The sequence below is a fragment of the Malus sylvestris genome, chromosome 5, assembly GCF_916048215.2.
Source record: "Malus sylvestris chromosome 5, drMalSylv7.2, whole genome shotgun sequence".
NCBI lineage: Eukaryota > Viridiplantae > Streptophyta > Magnoliopsida > Rosales > Rosaceae > Malus > Malus sylvestris.
The window spans coordinates 27,290,557-27,315,081 of NC_062264.1; the positions used below are offsets into that span (position 1 = coordinate 27,290,557).

Genomic DNA, 24,525 nt, shown 5'->3' on the forward strand with positions numbered 1-24,525 from the left:
TCAAACTAGCCACGAACCGCCGGAAACCCTAGAAATAGGTGTTCTTGATTCGTCTCCTCTGGTGCTCCGCCGCTCCTACCATTGTTTGGGCTTTGTTCCAAACCTCAAGGGAAGTCTATTGATGGTGGCAATTGGAAGAAATAGCTTCAGAAATGGGAGAATCGACACAAGACCCACCGGTGTCACCATCGCCAAATGTCACGGATTTAACCCAATTTCCATCGAATCTTGATAGAAAAATGAAGGGGAAGAGGTATAGTGATGATTTCAGGTGGAAATGGGATGAAATTCGCCTGAAAAAGGGCTCAGAACCGTACGAATTTCACCGGTTTCGAAACCGGGTTGGGTGCGAATGTACGGGTCACAGAAAGGGATCCCTCTCCTCTTTTCTTTTTGATTGGCCTCTCCTGTTCCCTCCTTTCCCTCCTGGTTCTTCTCTCCCATTTGTCACACACTCTCTCTCTCCTCATTTTTGGTTGGGCAGTGCCCATCTTCTGTCTCTCTCTCCCTTTCGCTGCCCTCAGGCAGCCATCCCTCTCCTCTTTTCATTCTTCTTTTATTTTTATTATTCTCCCCACAAACCTTAACATAATAATGATAATAATAAGAAATGAATAAAATAATAAATAACAATCCTTACCAACGTACTTTTGGAATACGGTAAGGTAATAGTTCATACACGTCATGAACTAACAATCAACGAAAATCAATACCCTCGCCTCTAGGGTATTCTCGTAAATTCACATTTTAAAAATTTATAAAATCGTAAAATTAGGAACGGGTTGTCACATAATATCTAATTCATATCTTTAAATTTTTCAGGGTATTACAATTTTAATTGGTTTATGAGAGGTTACATATAACATGACCTAAAATTATTCATTTACTTCAAATATTTGACTTTCCTTTTGTCAATTTACACATACAAATATATTTAAAACGTGTAAGTCGCGCTTAGCATGCCGTGATTCAAAAAATGCCTTCTACACTCGCGTGAACGCGTGCATGAAGACTAGTATTAACCAAATCAAGAGTAATCTTTTAATAGTAACTTATTAAATATAGTCCAAAAAACGACATTTGGTGTATCAGATCGTGTTGTCGATATACTAAAAAAATGCTCAACTTTATTATTTATGTTGTAACACCAAATATCCAATTAGAATCCAAGTTATGTCTATATTCATAACCTACAGTTTACGCACACGTGAACAACTGTTCTTAACATTTGCAAATAAGAAGATGCAACTATTCATGCTAAAAAATAGTTAGAAGCACATAAATTGACATGTACTTGATAAAATTCGAGAAATTCGTCTCGGTGATTGAGACATTTGCTACAACTGAGAACAAAAGAAGCTCCCACAACGGAGTTGCACACTTCAATCCTGAGTGGCCGACGACATACGCCAAACTAACATATACACTTACAAAAAAAATGGAAACTATACAAGGTTGTAGCTCCAATTAAGAATGCACTACATTATGTGTCAATGTTTACTAATTACATCAATTATTAGGCTGATTCTTTGATTTTGATCTGAAACATAGTACTACTTCAAAGATCTCCAATGTTTTATTTAATAGACCTTTCCATGCACATCATGTAATGCAAGAAGTTTTAGTGACTAATTAAATAGTGAAAATGAGGCGATCACAATCTTCTTCAAAAAAGGGGGGGGATCAATCAAAATGCCTTAATTGTACCAACTAATGAAGTTATTTAAAGGCTTTATAATCATATTTTAGAACACTAATCATTGATCGTCTTCTTAAAGAAGAAGACTTGAAATCGACAAAACACGAACACAACACCGTCGTGGACATGAGCTGCTTGTTGGCCATGATAAGAGTAGTTAATCTATATGGGTGTGTATAGATTATCAATTAGGTTTCCTCCTTAGACGGATTTACAAAACGATGCTTAAATATACAATTGCGATTTACAATATGATAATATAACATATTAAATATCCGACAAAAAAATGACTCTGATTTTTAAATTGTAGCTTCCTTCTCAATCTCGCATTAATTTGTACCCTTCTATATGTGCACATGTTTGTTTCCCCACTTTGTACAAGTTGACAATCGAAAACATAAACTTACTAACCAACTCTGATTTCTAAATTGTATTTGTTGTGGTAGTACCTAATGGGCGGGGCTCATGAGGACCAGTGGAAATTTTGAAATATCACAACAAATACTGTACCATTTTTGTCACAAAAAATGGAAACGAAAAATCGATTAACGACAGTCTTTTTCTAACTCAAACTATAGGCATCTCTCTGTGTCTCCGTCGTCTTCTGAATTTCCTCCGAATCGGAGAAGAAAGGCAACCAAATCCTGGTCCTCCGAATTCGTGGTTTTCTGATTCTTCCGGCGCTCCTCACGCGTACGGTAGTCTGAGAGTGAGGCGCTCTCGATTGATTCCGTGGTCTGATCTTCTGCGAATCGCAATCCGACGGTGGCGATGGCGTCGACGCAGAACCAATCGGCCCATGTGGATCTCTTCGGTGCGTATTTCCGACGGGCCGATTTGGACCGCGGGCCGGATTAGTGGCAATGAAGCCATCGCTTTCTTGCAGGGCTCTGGTCTCCCCAAACAGGTCCTTGCGCAGGTACTCTCTCTCTCTCTCTCTCTCTCTCTCTCTCTTTCTATATATATATATATATGTATATGCTTGTGTATATATGTATAATTGGATGTGTGTGTATGATTATATTTGTGTAATTGTTGTGGTTGATCGGGATTTGATGGTGGTGGAACTGTGTTCCGAATCAGATTGATTTTGAATTTGTAGTCTAATTGTAGTTGAAGTGGTAAATGTGAGTTCGGGATGTCTTGATTCTCTTATCTAAGCTGAGATTTTTATTTCGTGTTAGTATAAATGCGGAATTGATGTTATCAGATGAAGAATTTATACTACAGTTAGTGAGGTTGAGAGAGTTATGTAATCAGTTCATTAATATACCTTCTGGTGTATCCGTTTGACCTGAGGTGGTAAGCAGACTTTAGAAATGTGTTATATGACCCAAGGATTGTTTATTACATTAGAATTGTGCAGTAGTGAAAACCTGCAGCATAAGATGACGATGGAGTAGTTAGGATTGTCGCATACAGGGGAAATGTTCTTGGGTCAGGATCATATCGACAAATATGTTCTTGAAACTGTATACTTGTTTTGCTGAAGGAATTTCCGTATAAAATGATAACCAGGGGCATATTATGTTAAATATTGATTATATGAATGCACTTTCTCATTAGCTTGCATTGCCGAAGATAACAGGCTCAATCAAGCAGATTTTTCTGCGAGATGCTTTGCTGCTGGATGTTCATTCGTTGCATGATGTGTTCGTATTTTGATGTAAAAACTTACATATGCCATAGATATTAATTTGTGATTGGGAGTAATCTTTTGCTGGCCAATTGACATACGAACATCCATAATTATATACTATTAAATTGATTCATGTCTAAATGTGCAGTCTAGATTGATAGAATGACTACCCATCATGCCACATTATCTTTGATGGAGCGGTTTAGGGAGGGACGCCCTCTTCCAGCAGTGCTACCAAGCAATGTTATGTTTGATTTATCCAATATTTTTCAACCTGCAAATAATTACTCCAATGCTGGCAATGTAGCCTGGAGACCTGCTTCTGGTATTCATCCATAAAACAAATCACTTTTATTTTTTGAAACATGTCTTTCTTTGATGGAGAATAGTTTCTTATTTTTCACTTTAAAAGGCTTTCAACAACAGCAACTGATGCCTGGTCTTGGTGGAGGAAGGCCACCGAAGACAGTTGCTCCTTCTCATACTGAGGAAAAGCAGCATGCCAATTAGCGGAAACCCAGAGTACCAGAATTGCAGAAACATCTTGTAGATCAACTGAGTACAGAGGAGGTTAACTCACTGAACTCAAAGTTCAAAGAAGCAACCGAAGCTGATAAAAAGGTACTTAGAACTTTAATGTTTCCCCAATTTTCTCATCTTGAGCAGCAAAGTTATGTGTGCATGTTACTTCCTGATAAGTGTCGAATCATAACAAATATCCCAGAGACTTGAAGAAAGAAATCTTGGATGCTAGAGAGAAAATTGAATATTTCCGAGTCAAAATGCAGTTCAGCCATCGAACTTGTAATGTATCTTTTGTATTTCATTTCTTTGTGTATGCATCTCGCTTTTTCTTCATTCTTTTCTTCCTTTAGCTTGTAGCGCGACGTATAATATTTCTCCTTAATTTTGGAATGTTCCTAGTCATATTGAAGCAAAGAGCCCTATAGTTTTATTGTTGTTACAAATTCGATGATTGTATTATTTTTATTTTTTTTCCAGAAGATGATTGTATTATTAAACTGGGGCTGTGCCTTTCTTTTTTCAGCCTTATTTTGCTGTAATTTTTTTCCCTCCCTGATAAAATTTGTTTCGCTGATCTTTGTTTGGTGCAAACAAGAACACTGAGTTTTGCCGGTGTTAGTCCAATTGGACCATTCATATTTTTTGCTCATTGCAGTTCAGCCATTGAACAATCGCATATTTTTGTCGTGTTGAATGTTCAAACTATCATGCTTGGTTATGAGTTTTTTACTTTGCCCTGACATGGTGTGTTAATTAATGTCTATGTTTATGATATAAAGGTAAATCAAGTTTTTTAAAGATAACAAATAGGCTATTATACACTTGTTCATAAATAGCGCTTTACAATGTATAAAGTATAAACAATACCAAAATAATACAAGCCTTACCTATTTGTTGTCTTATTTCTTGGTCAGACAAGTGAGCTATCAAAGTACAAATTTGCCTTAAAAAGTTTTTCCCAATTCTATTGGATAATGATGCTTAAGACTATTGGATTAAAAGTCCGAATCATCTTCAGTTCCACTGGCTTCAGACCCATGATCATCACTTTCATTTGCTTCAGACTCATGACTTGATCCACTAACTTGAGGCTCATCTCCTGATCCACCACCTTCGGAATCATCATCTTGTCTTGTTTCTTCTTCTACCTTTGGTCCCCTCGACATGAACACATGACCAAATTTGAATTTCTCAGCATCTTCGGCATACAATGGGCATATACCACAGCTTTCCACCTTCATATCTTTAGAATCTTCAAAATCTTCAGAATCTTCAGAATCCAGGCGGAAGACAACAGAGGCCTCTTTGGCAAGTTTGTAAACATCAGGGGAGCAGTTTTTTCCTACCTCTTCACTTCTAAAAGCCTCATTCCACACATGCACGTGATGTTGGCAGTCATAGGAGCCTTGGATAATGTACATAGAACCGAACAGTTCATGGCTTTCGCCCATGAATTTGACAATGAATTTAGCACTTACCCACCTCAAACTCAATATCTGTGGAACCCCAGAAAGAACAACAGAGAGAGCGAAACCAAATAAACCTGTTCGAAACCAATCTGGACAAAGCTTGATGTCTACTGAAGATCCCTCATTTTGATAGCTGAACCAATTTGGAATTTCTTTTCCTGGACACACAATGTTAATCTGAGGCCAGGGATTATGAAGCACCCAATAGTCCTTTAATGGCGCAACCGTTGCCATTCGCATAATTGTAATCTGTGCTTCATCCATTATGTTGCTCCTTGAATTATTATCCATTTTTGGGCAATTACTAAAAACTCTGTAACAATAATTAGGTTTATCCCAACCTTGTGTGAGTGCTGTCCTTGAACTTGACAGCGACGTGCAGCCTTCAGCTTTAACATTACATAGCACTGGGAGCTCTGGTATAGATTTAAGCCGCTTGCAGTTGTTTAAGCCGAGTATAGACAACCGAGAAGCTTGCTTGATGCTTGCTGGTATTTCCAATATACCGCTGAACCTGAGTTCTAGTTCTTCTAAAGAGCGAAAACCGACATAGCTGGAAGGCAATTTTTCAAGTCTCCGACAGCCACAAAAGTCGAGACATTTAAGATTGGTTAAACCGTAGACACTTGTTGGGACCAAGGATTTAAATATCGGTAATATCGGAAATATCGGTAGTCCGAAAACACGGAAATATCGACGGAAATATCGATAAAATATCGATATCGATAAAAATTACATGGAAACCACGGAAATTGTAAGAAAAACTTGGAAATTTTTATTGAAACTTTGCAGGATGTTTATTTAGTCAATTATCTATTAGTTTATCACAAAAAATTGGAAGGAAATGCATTGCATGATGGATTTAACATTATCAAGTTGATTATATAGCGAGCTGACAAACATTGTGAGTGTAGAAAATATGTAGTAATTAATGAAAGAAGTCTAAACACACCATAAATCATTTATATATAATGAATTAATACAATATTTTACACTTTAGTATCACATAGAGTTCCTATGAGGTTCAAAATTTTCACTATCTTCATCATCTCTACGTGTAGAGTGAGTGTATTGTGAAGAGTAGTTATCAAATGATAAATCCCCAAAATAGTTTTGCATGTAATTGTTAATATGCCACCCATCCGAGATTGGTTGAGGTTGTCCATAAGCAAAATCATTTGAAGATTGAGTCTGGGATTGTTTCCATGAGTCGCTCGATTCCATCCCAACGGGAATGGGATATGAAGGGTAGGGAAATGGTTGGTTATGAGCATAACCATAATTACTACTTCTCAATCCAACAGAGTCTGAAGTTCTAGATAACGAGTCATCTTCTTGACTTGACAAAATCCCCTTGCCTCTTTCTCTGCGAGTATAGTCCTTCCCTATGGCACCAATTCCTGGTCCTGCCCGCCTACTGCCATGGTCATCATCCTGTGTTGCATGCGTGAAGTTTGCCTCACCAGTGAAGGGGCTCATATATCCGAGAGGTGGTGGTCCATAATAGTTTCCATATCCACCACCACTACCTCCAACTCCACTACCTCCAGCTCCACTATGCTCTTCATCATTCCCACCTCCGATGGTAGGTGAGTCTCCTGATCTTGTACTAGAGCTATCATTAGTATCAGCATGATGTTATGGTTGTGTAGGATTGGAAGAAGGTGGAATTCCAGTGTTTCTTGGTCTTGGGAAGAAAAGTTCTTCCAAAGAGTCAGCGCTGCTAGATCCCACCTCCTCCTCTAATACTCTTTCTACATTTATCCCTTCATTACGTGCTTCTTCAGCAACTCTGGGAGCTGGGTTGCCTTCATCATCATCTAAATGAAGAGGTCTAATCCATTGAAAAAGTTGGTTACCCTCCGTATCATCATCTTCACCAACAATATCAAACACATCTAGTGGGTCACCACGGTCGACATGATCTATTTCTGCTTCCTTATCTCGAATTTGAAGCTTCATGTTGTAGTAGCAATAAACTAATTTTTCCAAGCTACTATGAGCCAACTTATTTCTTTGCTTTGTGTGTATGAGTGCAAATGTGCTCCAATTTCTTTCACAAGCAGATGAGGAAGCTGTTTGTGATAATACTTTTATTGCTAACTTTCTCACAGTTGGTGCATCGGTCCCATACATGATCCACCATTCAGCTACAATGAAAAATAATGTTGATAAGCTTAATAACTCCAACAAATTATATTATAAACTTATAGTGAAATATGTTTATACTCACTAGGAGACATATTTGTTCGAGCAGCAACTGAGGTTGGTTCTCCAAAAGTTCTTCTTGCATCTTTAAACCATGTTAGCTGAATACAATAAATTGTGTTAGTTTAATCCAACAAAGTAATTATTATAATTTAAGTAATTGTGTACCTCATTTCCAAATTGGCCAACTGCTGGTGATGCAGGGTCTAATTTAGAGAATACATTATGTACAGCACGTATAAGGGTACCATCATCTCCAACACCGGGTCTGTATTGGTATCGGGGATTCAAATAATATGCTGTTCAAAGAAACACATACTCTAATAAGAGAAATAATACTTATGCAACTAAAGAAATGAATTGCAAATTATGACATAATTTATACCTGCTGCATGCAAATCGTGGTATAATGTTTTATACCATCGGTCATCAATTATCTTTATGACCCACCTTGCACCATGTTTTCTTTCCAATTCATCCTTCACTACACGCATCAACTCATATACTGCCCCCATAGTAGGATACACTTCTGTGTCAACGATCCGTAAAACTTTGTACAGAGGTTCAAACACTTGGCACACATGTTCTGATTGAGTCCAAAAAGCATGATCAAGCACTATACTTTCCACCATACGACCTGTACTTGAGCGGCTGAAATTGTGGTTGGCCCAATCGTCACTAGTGAATAGTTGCTTCAACCCTGCTTTCTTCTTAACTAGGCTGTCTAATGCAATATAATTGGTGGCAAATCGAGTGGTAGCTGGACGAATAATTTCTCCCTTGCAAAATTCACGCATCTTTGCCAACAACCAACTGTGATTGTAAATATAATTTGTGATCGTTCTTGCTCTTTTGATCACAGTAGCAACATTCTCCCTCTTCCCCATTGCCTCAAACATGAGATCAATACAATGTGCTGCACATGATGTCCAAAACACATTATGATGCTTCATTAACTTTTTTCCAGCTTTGACAAATGCAGAACCGTTGTCGGTCACGACTTGGACAACATTATGCTCTCCCACCTCCATGATTACATCCCTCAATAATTTGTAAATATACTTGTAGTTCTTTATATGGTCTGAAGCATCAACAGACTTCAAAAAAACTGTTTTTCCCTTGGAGTATACCATGAAGTTTATGATAGACAATCTGGTCGGGCCAGTCCATCCGTCACACATGATTGTGCAACCATGAGTTTCCCACTTTGACCTCAACTTGTTAACATACTCGCCAATGTCGTTATACTCCCAATCCAAATATTTGTTTCTTATCTCATAGGGAGTGGGAGGTTGTACTCCAACACCGGCTTGTTGACATCCCACTACCATATTTTTGAAATGATGTGATGATGCCTTCGCAGGAGGGACATTTTCATAGATAAAGAACTTGCTAATTAGACGCCCCATTCCCTCCTTCACATTACCTCCCTTGAAATAACTCCAAACACTCTTTTGACGTGCGTTGGATGACTTATATAAACTTGGGGCTATTGGTGGTGTTGGTTGTGATTCTCTAAGACTGTCTTCCCGTCTCATTTGTGCACCACCACTTGTCCCGGAACCTTGTCCCCTATTAGGAATTTTATGAAGGTGTTCTCTTTCCCATGCTGACTGTTTGGAGGCACGCAATGCTTGTTTCAAACTGCGTCGTTCTTCAGGTCCCATGTCATCATCACATTCGTCCTCATCGTCATCATCATCACTGTCAACTGCTTGGCCAATGACTTCTCCTCGTAGCCCAGCTCGAATATTTTCCATTCCTTGTGTTATCTTTTCCTTCTGCTGTTTTTTATTTTTTAATAATGTGCTGATGAATGCCTTCACTTCTGGGGGGACATTATCGCATCGTTGGACATTTTGTGCTGGATCTAATCCACTAAGATGGTACTTAAGTCGTGTCACTCCACCACTCTTCATTACCCGACCACAATATTTGCAAATTGTGCCATGTTTGTTTCCGTCTATTGGGTCTCCATGTTCCCAAGCTGGATCACGTTTAGTAGCTCCACTAGACATCTTAAACGTACCTACATTTATTTTTCATGAAAATTAGACAAATATTTTTTGGCCAAAAAATATAGTAGTGATGACGGGTTATATAAGAGAACCTAAATAATAAAGTTATTGTACAGAAGAATTAAATACGAAGTAAAGAAAATGATTGTAAAAATTTAAGTAATTAAAAAAATAATATGGATTAATAAAACCTAATATTAATGAATAATAATCCAATTTGATAAAAAAATAATCCTAATATAAAACATAGTGATGAATAATAATCCAATTTGATAATAATCCAATTTAATGAATAATCCAATTTGATAATAATAAAAAACCTAATATTAATGAATAATAATCCAATTTGATAAAAAAATAATCCTAATATAAAACATAGTGATGAATAATAATCCAATTTGATAATAATCCAATTTAATAATAATCCAATTTAATGAATAGTCCAATTTGATAATAAGCCAATTTAATGAATAATCCAATTTAATGAATAATAATCCAATTTAACAATAATCCAATTTAATGAATAGTCCAATTTGATAATAAGCCAATTTAATGAATAATCCAATTTAATGAATAATAATCCAATTTAATGAATAGTCCAATTTGATAATATGCCAATTTAATGAATAATCCAATGTAATGAATAATAATCCAATTTAACAATAATCCAATTTAATGAATAGTCCAATTTGATAATAAGCCAATTTAATGAATAATCCAATTTAACAATAATCCAATTTAATGAATAGTCCAATTTGATAATAAGCCAATTTAATGAATAATCCAATTTAATTAATAATAATCCAATTTGATAATAATCTAATTTAATGAATAATAATCCAATTTGATAATAAAACCTAATATTAATAAAATAATAAATAACATTAAACATATTAAAATAATCCTAGGGAATAATTATACAACATCACTTAATTACTTAAAAAAATTAACATGTAATTGTTAACATTACTTAATTACTTACAAAAATTAACATGAAGTATTAATTACTTAAAAAAATTAACATACGAGTCCATACAAATTTATTTGTTGTTGTATAAATTACAATAATATAAATATAAGTTTGTAAACTTACCTTAAATATGGAACCCTTTGTGTTCAAGCTTTGTAATAGATCCGGAATGGCTTTGAAAATGGTAAGGGAAATAAAATAATAAATAACATTAAACATATTAAAATAATCCTAGGGAATAATTATACTGTCACAGCCCGTTCCAAAATATTACATTCGTGGCTGTGAATGGACGAAATTGCCCTTAAGAAATACTAAGTTTGTGAAGCTCAGGTTGCTAATTATCTAGGTTCCTAAGTTTTGAAAATAAAATGAAATTTAATAAGGATGGAACTTAGATTTTTAGGTTAAAATGTTAAAGTTTGGTGTTTGGAGATTGGAATAAGGACCACGTGGGATCCCCACATCCCTCAAAACCCTCCTCATTTCCCGTTCACTGTCTTTCTCTCTCCTCCTTCACGATTTCTCACTCTCTCTGTCTCTCTCCTTCGAACTCACACGGACCACCACCAAAACCACCCTAAATCTATACCAACGTCAAGTTTGAGACCACCATTGGAATCCTGAGGACTTCACGATCACGTTGGTATCCATTTCAGGTAAGTTTTACTTCGGAAAACCTAGATTCTAAACTCCCCATGAAAGTGTACTGTTCATGAGCTTTGAATTGGTTGATTTTTAGGACAATCCAAGCTCATAGTGAGCTTAGTGAGGTCCCAAGGAAGCTCGGAGTGCTTCGTTGGAAGGATTTGGACGTCGGGATCACGAGGGTTAAGTTTGGCCGGTTTTGCTTGGATTTTTCCGGTGAGATTTAGTTGTTTTTGAAGCTTAAAAGTAGTATATTGTGATTCTACATGTTAAGGGCTTTAAATTGATATATTATACGAAGAAAATGGTTGAGAAACGAAGGAGAACGAAGCATTTGAAAATTCCCCAGTTTTCCGGCCACCGAAAAAACCAGTCCGGCGAACCCGCGAGGAAGAAGGTGCGCGTGGGCGCGCGTGGACCCGTGCCTTCCTTGGCGCGTGGGGGCGCGTGCTACAGTAAACAATTATTTTAAAAATATGTCGACGTCCGTGACGTCGAGTAGATCACTGTGGTATATTCATATACCCAAATTAAACACCGTATGAGAAAGTTATTGAGGATTGTTGGTTAGGTGTTCAAATAACGTTTTATAGTTTTCACATTTAGGTGAAAATGTGAATTGATGATCCGACCGTTGGATCGTCACCAAACTTTGATACGTTGTAATACGTAATATTTGAGGATTATTGGAACTTACGGATTGAGAATCCGAGTTACGGATCTTCCGGAATTGGAATTGTAAGTCCATAATATAAAATGTTAACCGTCACTTAGTTTTGGAAATTGACGGAGATCCGACCGTTGGATGGTAATGAAATTTTAGGATGTTGTCCTAGAGGTATAATGTGGACCTCTGGAAGTTATGGATTTAAAATCTGAGTGGCAGATCTTCCAGATCGATCAACGTAGTGACGTATTTTATATAAGTTATGTATTCTATCGATATGAATTCTGAGCCTGGATTTGATTACTATTCTAGGCGGCGATCGTCATGACGCCTTGATGTGTGGTGCTAGGGAGTTGTTGGACGAACTCCAGGTGAGTGGGCAGTTTTGTTTTCCGTATATATATATACTTGACGTTTCCCAGAAATTGAATTGAAATGAAAATATGTTTAAAATGAAATGCATATGAGTTATGTGGAAAAACGGGAAGTGAAATACCATGCATAGAATTGATATGAAAAGTATATAGAAATGTGAGTTGAAATGCCATGCATGAATTAATATATGATGCATATGTATGAATTGGTGCGGTGGACGCACATGTAAGAATTGATTTATGATGCATATGTATGAATTGGTGCGGTGGACGCACAGGTAAGAATTGATTTATGATGCATATGTATGAATTGGTGCGGTGGACGCACAGGTAAGAATTGATTTATGATGCATATGTATGAAATGGTGCGGTGGACGCACAGATGAGTATTTAATTACTGTTATGATGATGATGATATATATTGAGCTCAAATCCTGCACCATGGTTTAGTGCTTATAGTATTCACCGCATCGCACGCTCGCCTTGGATCCAAGTAGATGCTAGTCGTACAGTCCACGCGGAGTGGGTACGACAGACCAGTCGCGAGAGTGTTAGTGAGATTCCGACTGGTGGGTGACCTTAGATTATGTGCACAGATGATTTATGAGAAGCACTAGAGTGTAACTTGCGTGCAGAAGGCCGGACGGGTCACAGAGGTGACTCCGGTAGAGTGATAATGATAGATTTTGAGCTCTAGGTTCAACCGTACAGGGCTATTAGAGGGCCTACGGTTGATTACTTTCTTGCACCTGATATGATTATGTTGATGCATTCATACCTTATTACTGTTGAGATGATGTGGCATGGCATAATTAATATGAGAAATGTTGAGATGATGTGGCATGGCATAATTGTTATGAAAATGTTGAGTTAACGACTTGAAGTCTTGAGAATATATATGTATATTTATATTTTACATTTCTGGGAAAGTATACAGGTTTTACGGAGAGGGGTTACAACGTTTTGAGAAATGTTTGGATTTGGAAAAAGAATTGTTTTACTGACCCACTCAATTTTGGTTTTGCGCCCCTCCAGGTTCAGGAATCACAAAGGTGTGGTGACTACGAGGAATTCGACGGTGTTCTGACAGATTGGACAAAATTAGGACTCACCTTCGAGTGTATCAACTTATAAATTGTATCTTAAAGCTTCCGTACTGTGCAAATGGTTACGTCACTCTCACGTGACGGCCAGCATGCCCTCCTTCGGGACGGGGTGTGTCAGTTGGTATCAGAGCATGGTTGCAATCTTGGACATCTTGAGAAGTTCTAGTGAATTCTGTCAGAACTACACCGCCTCGTAGCAAGCCACGTAGTTAGAGGAACTTAGTCTCCCCGATTTAGCGGTTTAGGGGGAAACTATTACTATGGTGATTCAGTCTATTGTCTAAAGGGACATTTTAAGATGGGTAATGAGTTGAACTTGAATCACCTTATGAAATGATGAACCTGAGAGAGCGAAGTAACGGTTTAACCATTTGGAAAAGATGTTTCAGATTATGCAAGTCAAAGGAAATTTCCTTCTGACAAGGGGTCGAGACGACTACCTGGTTTTGGTTATGAATTTGTATCCTGGTGGAAACAGGAGTATGAATTGTTGTCACCAGAGGAATCAGTCGATTGAGAATTGTTTAAGGACTTGTTTAAAGGAAAAGTTTATCCCTCCGACATTTATCGATGGTAGTAAACAAGAGTTTACAAATATGAGACAAGGAAGGTGATGATCGAGGGATATTATAGAAAGTTTTCAGACTTGCCTCGTTCCATCCAGATATTGTTGTTAATTTGGTGGAGGTGTTATGTTGTTTTAAGCTGGGTGGCAAAAAGGGAAGTGGTATTTTGGGTGACCACTATCCATTGTACTTCTTACCAGGAGTATACAAGATGTTGTTGAGCCTTGAGGACTCTGAGAACATGAGCAACGAGAATAAAGAAGAATAAGAAAAGAATAGGAATTAAAAGAAGACGATAAAGTTAATGATTCGTCATATCAAGGATATAGAAAGATTCAGAGCTTCGAAAGAAGTGAAGCTAGAGTTAATTTTTCCAGCTGAGGTTTTAAGGTCGCTGGTCAGAATAAAAGTGATGGATATACTGGTAATCCCCGATATTTGAGACAAGGTGTCTCGAGTAAAGGAAATGTACCTTGTGCAGCAGGTACAAAATTAACACTTTGGGAAGTGTGAAATTAATGAATGTGTTTATGTGAACAGAGGGGACACAGAATTGTGAATCGTCCCTAGAATCAGTTGTACTCAACAATTTTCCATGATATCATAGTGTAGATTCAGCAGAGTTATGGACTTAGTAGTTTGGTCGGATTGACCGTGAGTACAAAGAGATTTGATGAGTTATATGTTCAGCTGTACAGACCATGAGAAGTGGATTCGACTGACACATGAGAAATTGGTGAGTTATAGGCTCGGCCGTACCGACCACGCGGAGTGGATCCGGCCGACGTATTATTGAGATAAGAGTTGAATCAGTCGTATTGATCATTCTAGTTGACTTCGGCTGATATATTTCTTATTATGTATGTTATTACCTTGAGAGTAGTAAATAAATGTAGTTGAGATGAGTGTATGTATTTTGCATTGAGTGACAAAATAGTAATGTTATATCTTTGAGAGTGGTTGCCTACTTATCGAGACAACGATGATTTATCAGTATTGCGGGCTGCAGACCGTAATATTAATAACTCATTCGTGGATTCGTTAAGCAAGCAAACCGGTAGATTATTTTATGTTAATATTGTACTTATTTGGAATGCTTAATAATAATAGAATATATATTGTATCAGTTAATTCTGTTCCATTAGATTGGTTGGTTATAATTGTGACAAGACGAAATGTTATGGGAAACCAGTACTTTCCATCGATCTGGATGAACAAAGATTACTTTTGTAAGTATGCAAAATGGATTGAGTCAGGCTGTTATTTATGCTGTGAGAGCAAAGAGATTGTTTTCGAAAGGCTGTCAAAAATACTTAGCTCATGTGGTGCTAAATGATGTTGTTTGGAGTAGTGTGAATAATGTCGAAAGAGTTAGACTTTTCTTGATGTCTTCCTTGAAAGTATACCTGGATTGCCTTCAGGCAGAGATATGAGGTTCATTATTGATTTGTTGCCAGGTATAAATTTATATTGGAGATTGGTTCAGGATGAGTTAAGGGAATTGGAAATTCAGTTGAGAGAATTGGTTGATAAAAGTTTTATTCAACCTAGTACAACACTTTTGAGGAGCCCAGTTTGTTGGTGAGGAAGAAAAATGGATCTTGAGACTGTTCATTGATTATAGACAATGGAGTCGGGTAACGATTGAGAACCGTTATCCATGGTGATGTACTGATGTTTATTTAACCAGCTCAGAAGTAATTGCGAAGATTCAAAGATTGAATTGAGATCTGGTTACTACCAATTGAATATTATAAGTGACATTGATCATAAGATGGTTTTCTGGACTCGTTATAGTCTTTATGAAGTTTGGTGATGCTATATGGATACTCATGCTGTTTTATGAGTTGATGGATGAAGTATTCCAATAATGCCTTGATAGATTGATATCATTTTTCATTGACGATATTCTGGTATACTCTAAGCCAGAGCAGAGCATGTAAATGTATTAAGTCGATGAAGCAAAGATTGAGAGAACGTTGGTTGTATGCTAAGTTTAGCAAAGGCTAAAGTTAAATGAATCAAGTGGCATTCTGAGAATTGTTATATATTCTTAAGGTATTCAAGTGAATCCTTAAAAGATAGCAGAAATTGAGAATTTGGAACAACCACGAGTCATAATTGAGATTTGGAATTTCTTAACTTACCAGGCTATCTTGGATGGTTGTGAAAGATTTTTCAGTCATTGCTTTGTCATTAACGAGACTGTTGAGAAAAAGAGTTATGTATGAGTGGGAAGGAAATTGTGAGTAAGGGATTTAACAACTAAAGTATTTCCTCACTCATACACGTATTTTAGTAATCCTAGAAGATAGTGGTAATCATAAATGTTTAGTGATGTTTCTTGAATGGTATTGGAGGCATGTTGATGCAAATGTTAGGGTGATTGTATATGTTTCACGACAAATGGAACCTCATGAGATGAATTACCCTACTGGTGATTTGGAAGTCACGATTATCATCCTTGCTGTGAAGTTATGGAGACATTATATGTTGATAAGAATGCAAGATTTTACAAATCAAAAGAGTCTCCAATATTTGTTTGCTCGGAAGGATTTTGATATGAGGCAGCGAAAGGTGGATTGAATTACTTAGTGATTATGATTGTACGATCAGGGTGATCGTGAATTGTTGTAGCTGAAGCACTTGATGAGAAGACTCCAGTAAGAATTAATGCTTGGTACGCTTGCCAAGATTATCTTCTTATGGATTGGAAATCAACTGAAGTAAAGTTGAGAATTGGAGATCGAGAAGAAGCTCTACTTGCTAATTTTCAAGTTAGGCATTTTTGGTAAGGTCGTACTCGAGACTCAAATGCTTGACGAAGAAATTTAAGAATTAACCAAGGCAGAGAAAGAAGGGAAAAAGAATGAGTACATGATTCGTGAATCAAATGGTATGTGGATACAAGAAAACAAAAAGTATGTGCCTAATGCTGAGGATTTGAAGCAAGCAAATATTGGACGAAGTTCACTGTTCAACTTCTGCAATATTCCAAAAGTAATAAGATTTATCATACCATTCGACAGTTTTATTTGGTCAGCAGATTGAGGCAGAAAGAGATAAACCTTTGGATTGAGATAATTATTTTCTGTTTCGCAGTGGAAATGGAAAGATATTACTTTGGATTATGTGTACAAGCTTCCTTGTACACAAGATGGTTATGATCGAATTTGAAGTGATAGTTGGTCAATGTACCAAGTTAGTACAATTACTCCAGTGCTGAGTAATAACTTTTTCCCAGACAGGGCAACGGTACTTAATGTATTTTGTGTTCGATGCGTTGTCGCTAGGTGGCAGAGTCGTCACATGAGATTCTAGTGCAACTATTGAGAATTAAATTGGATTCGACTTGATAAGGAACCAAGGACGACTTTGGATTGGAAAAAAAAAAGGTCCTGAGAATTAAGACAGAGTAAGTGGTAAAAGCTTTGTGAAGGAAATCATTCAGTAGAAAATTATGTGGGAGAAAGAGAATCGGATGAGAGAGATTTACCCGAAGCTATTGTTGGAGTATGGTTGATTTAGTTGGTTGCTGGAATTTCGGGGACGAAATTCTATAAGGAGGGGAGATTGTCACAGCCCGTTCCAAAATATTACATTCGTGGCTGTGAATGGACGAAATTGCCCTTAAGAAATACTAAGTTTGTGAAGCTCAGGTTGCTAATTATCTAGGTTCCTAAGTTTTGAAAATAAAATGAAATTTAATAAGGATGGAACTTAGATTTTTAGGTTAAAATGTTAAAGTTTGGTGTTTGGAGATTGGAATAAGGACCACGTGGGATCCCCACATCCCTCAAAACCCTCCTCATTTCCCGTTCACTGTCTTTCTCTCTCCTCCTTCACGATTTCTCACTCTCTCTGTCTCTCTCCTTCGAACTCACACGGACCACCACCAAAACCACCCTAAATCTATACCAACGTCAAGTTTGAGACCACCATTGGAATCCTGAGGACTTCACGATCACGTTGGTATCCATTTCAGGTAAGTTTTACTTCGGAAAACCTAGATTCTAAACTCCCCATGAAAGTGTACTGTTCATGAGCTTTGAATTGGTTGATTTTTAGGACAATCCAAGCTCATAGTGAGCTTAGTGAGGTCCCAAGGAAGCTCGGAGTGCTTCGTTGGAAGGATTTGGACGTCGGGATCACGAGGGTTAAGTTTGGCCGGTTTTGCTTGGATTTTTCCGGTGAGATTTAGTTGTTTTTGAAGCTTAAAAGTAGTATATTGTGATTCTACATGTTAAGGGCTTTAAATTGATATATTATACGAAGAAAATGGTTGAGAAACGAAGGAGAACGAAGCATTTGAAAATTCCCCAGTTTTCCGGCCACCGAAAAAACCAGTCCGGCGAACCCGCGAGGAAGAAGGTGCGCGTGGGCGCGCGTGGACCCGTGCCTTCCTTGGCGCGTGGGGGCGCGTGCTACAGTAAACAATTATTTTAAAAATATGTCGACGTCCGTGACGTCGAGTAGATCACTGTGGTATATTCATATACCCAAATTAAACACCGTATGAGAAAGTTATTGAGGATTGTTGGTTAGGTGTTCAAATAACGTTTTATAGTTTTCACATTTAGGTGAAAATGTGAATTGATGATCCGACCGTTGGATCGTCACCAAACTTTGATACGTTGTAATACGTAATATTTGAGGATTATTGGAACTTACGGATTGAGAATCCGAGTTACGGATCTTCCGGAATTGGAATTGTAAGTCCATAATATAAAATGTTAACCGTCACTTAGTTTTGGAAATTGACGGAGATCCGACCGTTGGATGGTAATGAAATTTTAGGATGTTGTCCTAGAGGTATAATGTGGACCTCTGGAAGTTATGGATTTAAAATCTGAGTGGCAGATCTTCCAGATCGATCAACGTAGTGACGTATTTTATATAAGTTATGTATTCTATCGATATGAATTCTGAGCCTGGATTTGATTACTATTCTAGGCGGCGATCGTCATGACGCCTTGATGTGTGGTGCTAGGGAGTTGTTGGACGAACTCCAGGTGAGTGGGCAGTTTTGTTTTCCGTATATATATATACTTGACGTTTCCCAGAAATTGAATTGAAATGAAAATATGTTTAAAATGAAATGCATATGAGTTATGTGGAAAAACGGGAAGTGAAATACCATGCATAGAATTGATATGAAAAGTATATAGAAATGTGAGTTGAAATGCCATGCATGAATTAATATATGATGCATATGTATGAATTGGTGCGGTGGACACACATGTAAGAATTGATTTATGATGCATATGTATGAATTGGTGCGGTGGACGCACATGTAAGAATTGATTTATGATGCATATGTATGAATGAATTGGTGCGGTGGACGCACAGGTAAGAATTGATTTATGATGCATATGTATGAATTGGTGCGGTGGACGCACAGGTAAGAATTGATTTATGATGCATATGTATGAAATGGTGCGGTGGACGCACAGATGAGTATTTAATTACTGTTATGATGATGATGATATATATTGAGCTCAAATCCTGCACCATGGTTTAGTGCTTATAGTATTCACCGCATCGCACGCTCGCCTTGGATCCAAGTAGATGCTAGTCGTACAGTCCACGCGGAGTGGGTACGACAGACCAGTCGCGAGAGTGTTAGTGAGATTCCGACTGGTGGGTGACCTTAGATTATGTGCACAGATGATTTATGAGAAGCACTAGAGCGTAACTTGCGTGCAGAAGGCCGGACGGGTCACAGAGGTGACTCCGGTAGAGTGATAATGATAGATTTTGAGCTCTAGGTTCAACCGTACAGGGCTATTAGAGGGCCTACGGTTGATTACTTTCTTGCACCTGATATGATTATGTTGATGCATTCATACCTTATTACTGTTGAGATGATGTGGCATGGCATAATTAATATGAGAAATGTTGAGATGATGTGGCATGGCATAATTGTTATGAAAATGTTGAGTTAACGACTTGAAGTCTTGAGAATATATATGTATATTTATATTTTACATTTCTGGGAAAGTATACAGGTTTTACGGAGAGGGGTTACAACGTTTTGAGAAATGTTTGGATTTGGAAAAAGAATTGTTTTACTGACCCACTCAATTTTGGTTTTGCGCCCCTCCAGGTTCAGGAATCACAAAGGTGTGGTGACTACGAGGAATTCGACGGTGTTCTGACAGATTGGACAAAATTAGGACTCACCTTCGAGTGTATCAACTTATAAATTGTATCTTAAAGCTTCCGTACTGTGCAAATGGTTACGTCACTCTCACGTGACGGCCAGCATGCCCTCCTTCGGGACGGGGTGTGTCATATACAACATTACTTAATTACTTAAAAAAAATTAACATGTAATTGTTAACATTACTTAATTACTTACAAAAATTAACATGCAAGTATTAATTACTTAAAAAAATTAACATACGAGTCCATACAAATTTATTTGTTGTTGTATAAATTACAATAATATAAATATAAGTTTGTAAACTTACCTTAAATATGGAACCCTTTGTGTTCAAGCTTTGGAATGGATCTGGAATGACTTTGAAAATGGTAAGGGAAGAAGAAGAAACGAAAATGCTCTGAGGGAATGCCTCTGATACTCCACCTCTGATAAGGTTTTGCACATGCTCTGAGGGAATATAAGTATATAACAGAGAGTGGAACATGGTTTTGCATGTGAAAGCATATCACAGACTCACAGTGACACACGGTTTCATTATTAAAGTTCTATTATTCGTTGTCCATTGTCTGCAATTGTAAAAAGTGATTGAAAAATTAGTGAGGTGAGTCAGATGGGGTCAATCAACCACAGAGGCACACACACAGACATGCTATTATTTGTTGTCCATTATCTGCAATTGTAAAAAGTGATTGAAAAATTCATGAGGTGAGTCAGATGGGGTCACTCAACCACAGAGGCACACACACACAGACATGCCATCACACACACACACACAACACACGCACACATATCTCACACGCATACGGCTCTCTCTCTCTCTCTCTCTCATTCTCGATCCTTCTCTCTTCTTCTCTGAGTTTGAGGCGCCGGACCTCTCTTATCCCCCTTCTCCATTCGACCCACACACACACAGATCTCCCCCTTCTCGATCATTCTCTCTTCTTCTCTGAGGCCCTCGATCCTTCTCTCTTCTTTTCTGAGGCCCTCGATCCTTCTCTCTTCTTCTCTGAGGCCTGACCTCTATTCTCCCCCTTCTCCATTCGACCCACACACACACAGATCTCCCCCTTCTCCCACTCTCTCGATCCTTCGCCCACTCTCTTGATCCTTCGCTGCCGTTGATCGTGGCTCTGGCGAAGTCGGACTTGGCTCAGTCGTCTCTGGTGGTGCGCCGCTGAGCAAGGAGTTGGCCCAGTCATCGATTTTTCAGGTGAGATTCCATTGAAACCCTAAGCCCTAAACCGACATCACATATGTTGAATCGTTGATGCATGCGTGAAATTTGAAGCTTATATGTGAAATTGAAGTTAAAAATCGTGTTTTTGCAAGGTTTTTGGGACGAAATCGGCTCGGGAATAGGCACACCATCTCCGGCGTTCTTCTCCGGCGTTCGATATCGGAGTCCGATTGCACCGTTCAACAAAATTTCTCGATATTTCCAAAATATCGCGATATTATCGATAATATCGATAATATCGCGATATTTTGACAAAAACCACACGGATACCTATTTAAATATCCATTCCCCGAAAAATCGATATTATCGGCGATATTTCGCCGATAATATCGATATTTAAATCCATGGTTGGGACATCCTTAAGTTTCCTGCACCCACTAAGGTTTAAATATTGAAGCCCATTTAGATTTCCAATAGACGAAGGAAGCATTTCGACAGCTGTGTCTTCCAAACAAAGAGACACCAATTGTTCCATTGGCTTCAAGATTTCAGGGAATTTGGAAAATCTAGATCACTCGGTGAGATTAAGACTCTCAAGATATTTCAAGTTACAGATTGATAAGGGTAGCTCTGTAACTGCTGTTCTAATTAAACTTAAGGACTTCAAATGTTCCATTGGCTCCCAAATCTCTGGGAGGTTTTCAACTTTAGAGCAATAATAGAGATCGAGTTTCTCGAGATTTTTCAACTTACACCTGCTGCTTGGAAGTTTCTTAAGGTCTTTGCATAGCCTTAAATTCAAGTAAGAAATATTTTCGTTAGACCAAACTGATTCAGGCAACTCCTTTATAGCACTCCATTCTAAATTTAAGTATTGAATATTTCCTAGCATCTCTGGAAGATACTTAAGACTCGTGCAGCCTCCAATATCAAGATGAGTAAGCTTGTCAAGATGTTGAAAATACGAAGGAATTTCAACCAAACTTTTACAGCCCCAGAGATTTATCTCCACAATTTTTAGACTCCCAGAGAGATTTGGAACTTCAGTTAGATTTGAACAGGCCCGCAGTTCAATCACTTGTAAGCTGACAAGTATCTGCAACAAATTAAATAGAAATATAAATAATTAATATAATTTCTACACTTGATTTTATACAAGAATTAAAATAGGCATATAATATAATATACCTGCTCTTCTTTCCAAAGCTTCTTAACTTTGCTACATGGCATATGAAGCTCAACTAGATTTTCCGGACAAAAATTTGACGGCAAAGATTCCAGTGGATATTTCCACCAGTAAAGATAATGAAGAGAATCGGGAAGGTCTAGAGAATCGGTGAATACGAAGCCACCAACCACAATTAGCATTATTAGGTTAGACATCTTTTTGAAGTCTACATGTTTCAATGATCGCTCTTGAAGATTATACGACTCTATGGCTTCAACATTTGGAGTTTCCTGAGAATAAAAAGAAAGTTTAAATGTGAATATATATGTTTTCAACATGTTAAAATGTAACGCATTTGGAACAAAGAGTACTTGCGATGGTAATCACGTACAAGTGTCTTAGTCTAGTCAAATATCCAACATAACTGTATCCTCCTCTACTTGTCTAAATAAACAAACATTTGTTCATATTCCAAACACTTCCTAACACAATAAATATTCAATCAAATTCATCCTTTAACAATCTCACTTCTTTATTATAAATTAGTTTTACTTTGTTATGTTATCATCTCAAGTTTGTAATTTTTATTTTCTAAAAAATAGAAAAGAAAAAAATTGAATGCATTTGGCTCTTACCGTGTTACTCCTCAATACACGATAGACATCCTCATCATTGAACAACCTACTCCGTTTACCGGGATCTTTAATACCTTGTTCTTGAACAATTTTCCTTCCCATTTCTTGTAGCAAATCGTGCATCTCTATGGTTTCCCTTCCCATTTCTTGTAGCAAATCGGCCATCTCTATGGTTTCCATTCCCCCTTCTGAATCAATTGATATGAGAGACATCTCAATGAGAATTCTAATTCCAGATATCGCAAAGAATCCACGAACATCTAACATTCGTTTTACCTCAACCAGAGACTTCCCTATATGAAAACATGCTATATCCAGAAATATCTCCTTCTCATTTTCTCTCAATCTATCATAACTTATTCTCAACACTTTCTGAATATCTTCACTGGGAAATCGTTTCAATTTGTTGAATTCATCTTCCCATTCTTCTTTGCTCTTGCAATTGAAGAACAAGGACCCCAGAACTATAAGAGCTAAAGGAACGCCTTTGGCATAAGCCACCGCCTTTTCTGCCAACTCCTTATAATCTGTTCTACGAGTACTGTTATTCTTGAAAGAACGCGAACAGAAAAGCTGAAGAGCGTCATCCGGTTTTAGTACCTCAACCTCGTAGATATTATCCTCTTCAACAGTTTGCCTAAGTGTGCCCCTATCTCTACTTGTTATAATGATTCTAGTTCCAGTGCCATACCGAAGACGATCGCCAGCTAAACGTTCCATTTGCATTGAACTACTCACATCATCAAGAACAATGAGGACCTTTGTGCGGCTGAGCCTTTTTCGAACACTAGTTGATCCTATGGATAGACCTTCTCCCTTTAATATCTCCTTAAGAAGTGTTTTTTCCAAGTGATCTAGTCCATCTGCTTTTTCTGAGTTCTCCCTGACATTCTTAACAAAACAAGAAGCTTCGAATTTAGAAGAGAGTCTGTGAAATACAGTTTCGGCAAGGGTGGTCTTGCCAATACCACCCATGCCCCAAATACCGACAGTGATGCAAGCATCCGATGAATGAATGCCTAATAGTGATTCGACCTGCTCGATGCGGCTTTCAATTCCAACAAAGCCCTTTAAATCGCAGGATGATGCGCGACACAATTTGGTTCGAATCCTTATGAAAATGAATCCAGAACGAAATTGCGCTAAAGCTAGGGCGTCACCTGTAAGTGGCGCGCTGTGTGGCCCGAGCACAATGATAAGTGAGCAAGGGTCGCTGTATCTCCATCGGCACCCGGATGCAGTGTTAAATGAGCAAGGGGGCTATAGAAACTTCTTTTCGAACGACTCCACTCAAAGTTGTTTGAGAGCATATGCTCCTATCAACTTTACACGGGACACACAAAAGAAGTACTTTGATCCTATTAGACGGGGAAGGGTGAAGAAGCTAGGACAGAAGGGTAGAGTTCAAGAGAGCAAAATGCGTTTAGGAACGTGGAATATAGGAACCTTGACGGGAAAATCTATGGAAGTAGTAGAAGTTATGGTGAGGA

At 37.8% G+C, this 24,525-nt stretch overlaps 2 protein-coding genes across 17 annotated transcripts in view; one reads left to right on the plus strand and one right to left on the minus strand.

The window, feature by feature from the left end:
* The window catches only part of LOC126621407 (uncharacterized), a 184,931-nt gene that overhangs the window by 92,929 nt on the left and 67,477 nt on the right, over positions 1 to 24,525 (plus strand). For 3 of the 15 annotated variants that reach the window (XR_007622910.1, XR_007622919.1, XR_007622922.1), the window contains exons 1-2: positions 2,267 to 2,618; positions 3,487 to 3,663. The gene's annotated coding sequence lies outside the window, so the exon portion shown is untranslated. Of the gene's footprint in view, positions 1 to 2,119; positions 2,619 to 2,639; positions 2,827 to 2,960; positions 3,160 to 3,486; positions 3,664 to 3,785; positions 3,960 to 4,062; positions 4,307 to 5,714; positions 5,924 to 21,956; positions 22,124 to 24,525 lie in introns of those variants that run through there. The other 12 variants (XR_007622913.1, XR_007622918.1, XR_007622912.1 and 9 more) reach the window with 10 other exon arrangements.
* Positions 1 to 24,525, minus strand: part of LOC126621364 (disease resistance protein RPV1-like) — a 162,623-nt gene that overhangs the window by 91,895 nt on the left and 46,203 nt on the right. The window contains exons 6-8 of one of the 2 annotated variants that reach the window (XM_050289843.1): positions 23,036 to 23,223; positions 22,421 to 22,690; positions 21,675 to 22,328 (exon numbers count right to left, since the gene is read on the minus strand). In XM_050289843.1, the coding sequence (XP_050145800.1) occupies positions 21,804 to 22,328; positions 22,421 to 22,690; positions 23,036 to 23,223 (983 nt within the window). In that variant the 3' untranslated portion in view covers positions 21,675 to 21,803. Of the gene's footprint in view, positions 1 to 21,674; positions 22,329 to 22,420; positions 22,691 to 23,035; positions 23,224 to 24,525 lie in introns of those variants that run through there. The other variant, XM_050289842.1, reaches the window with a different exon arrangement.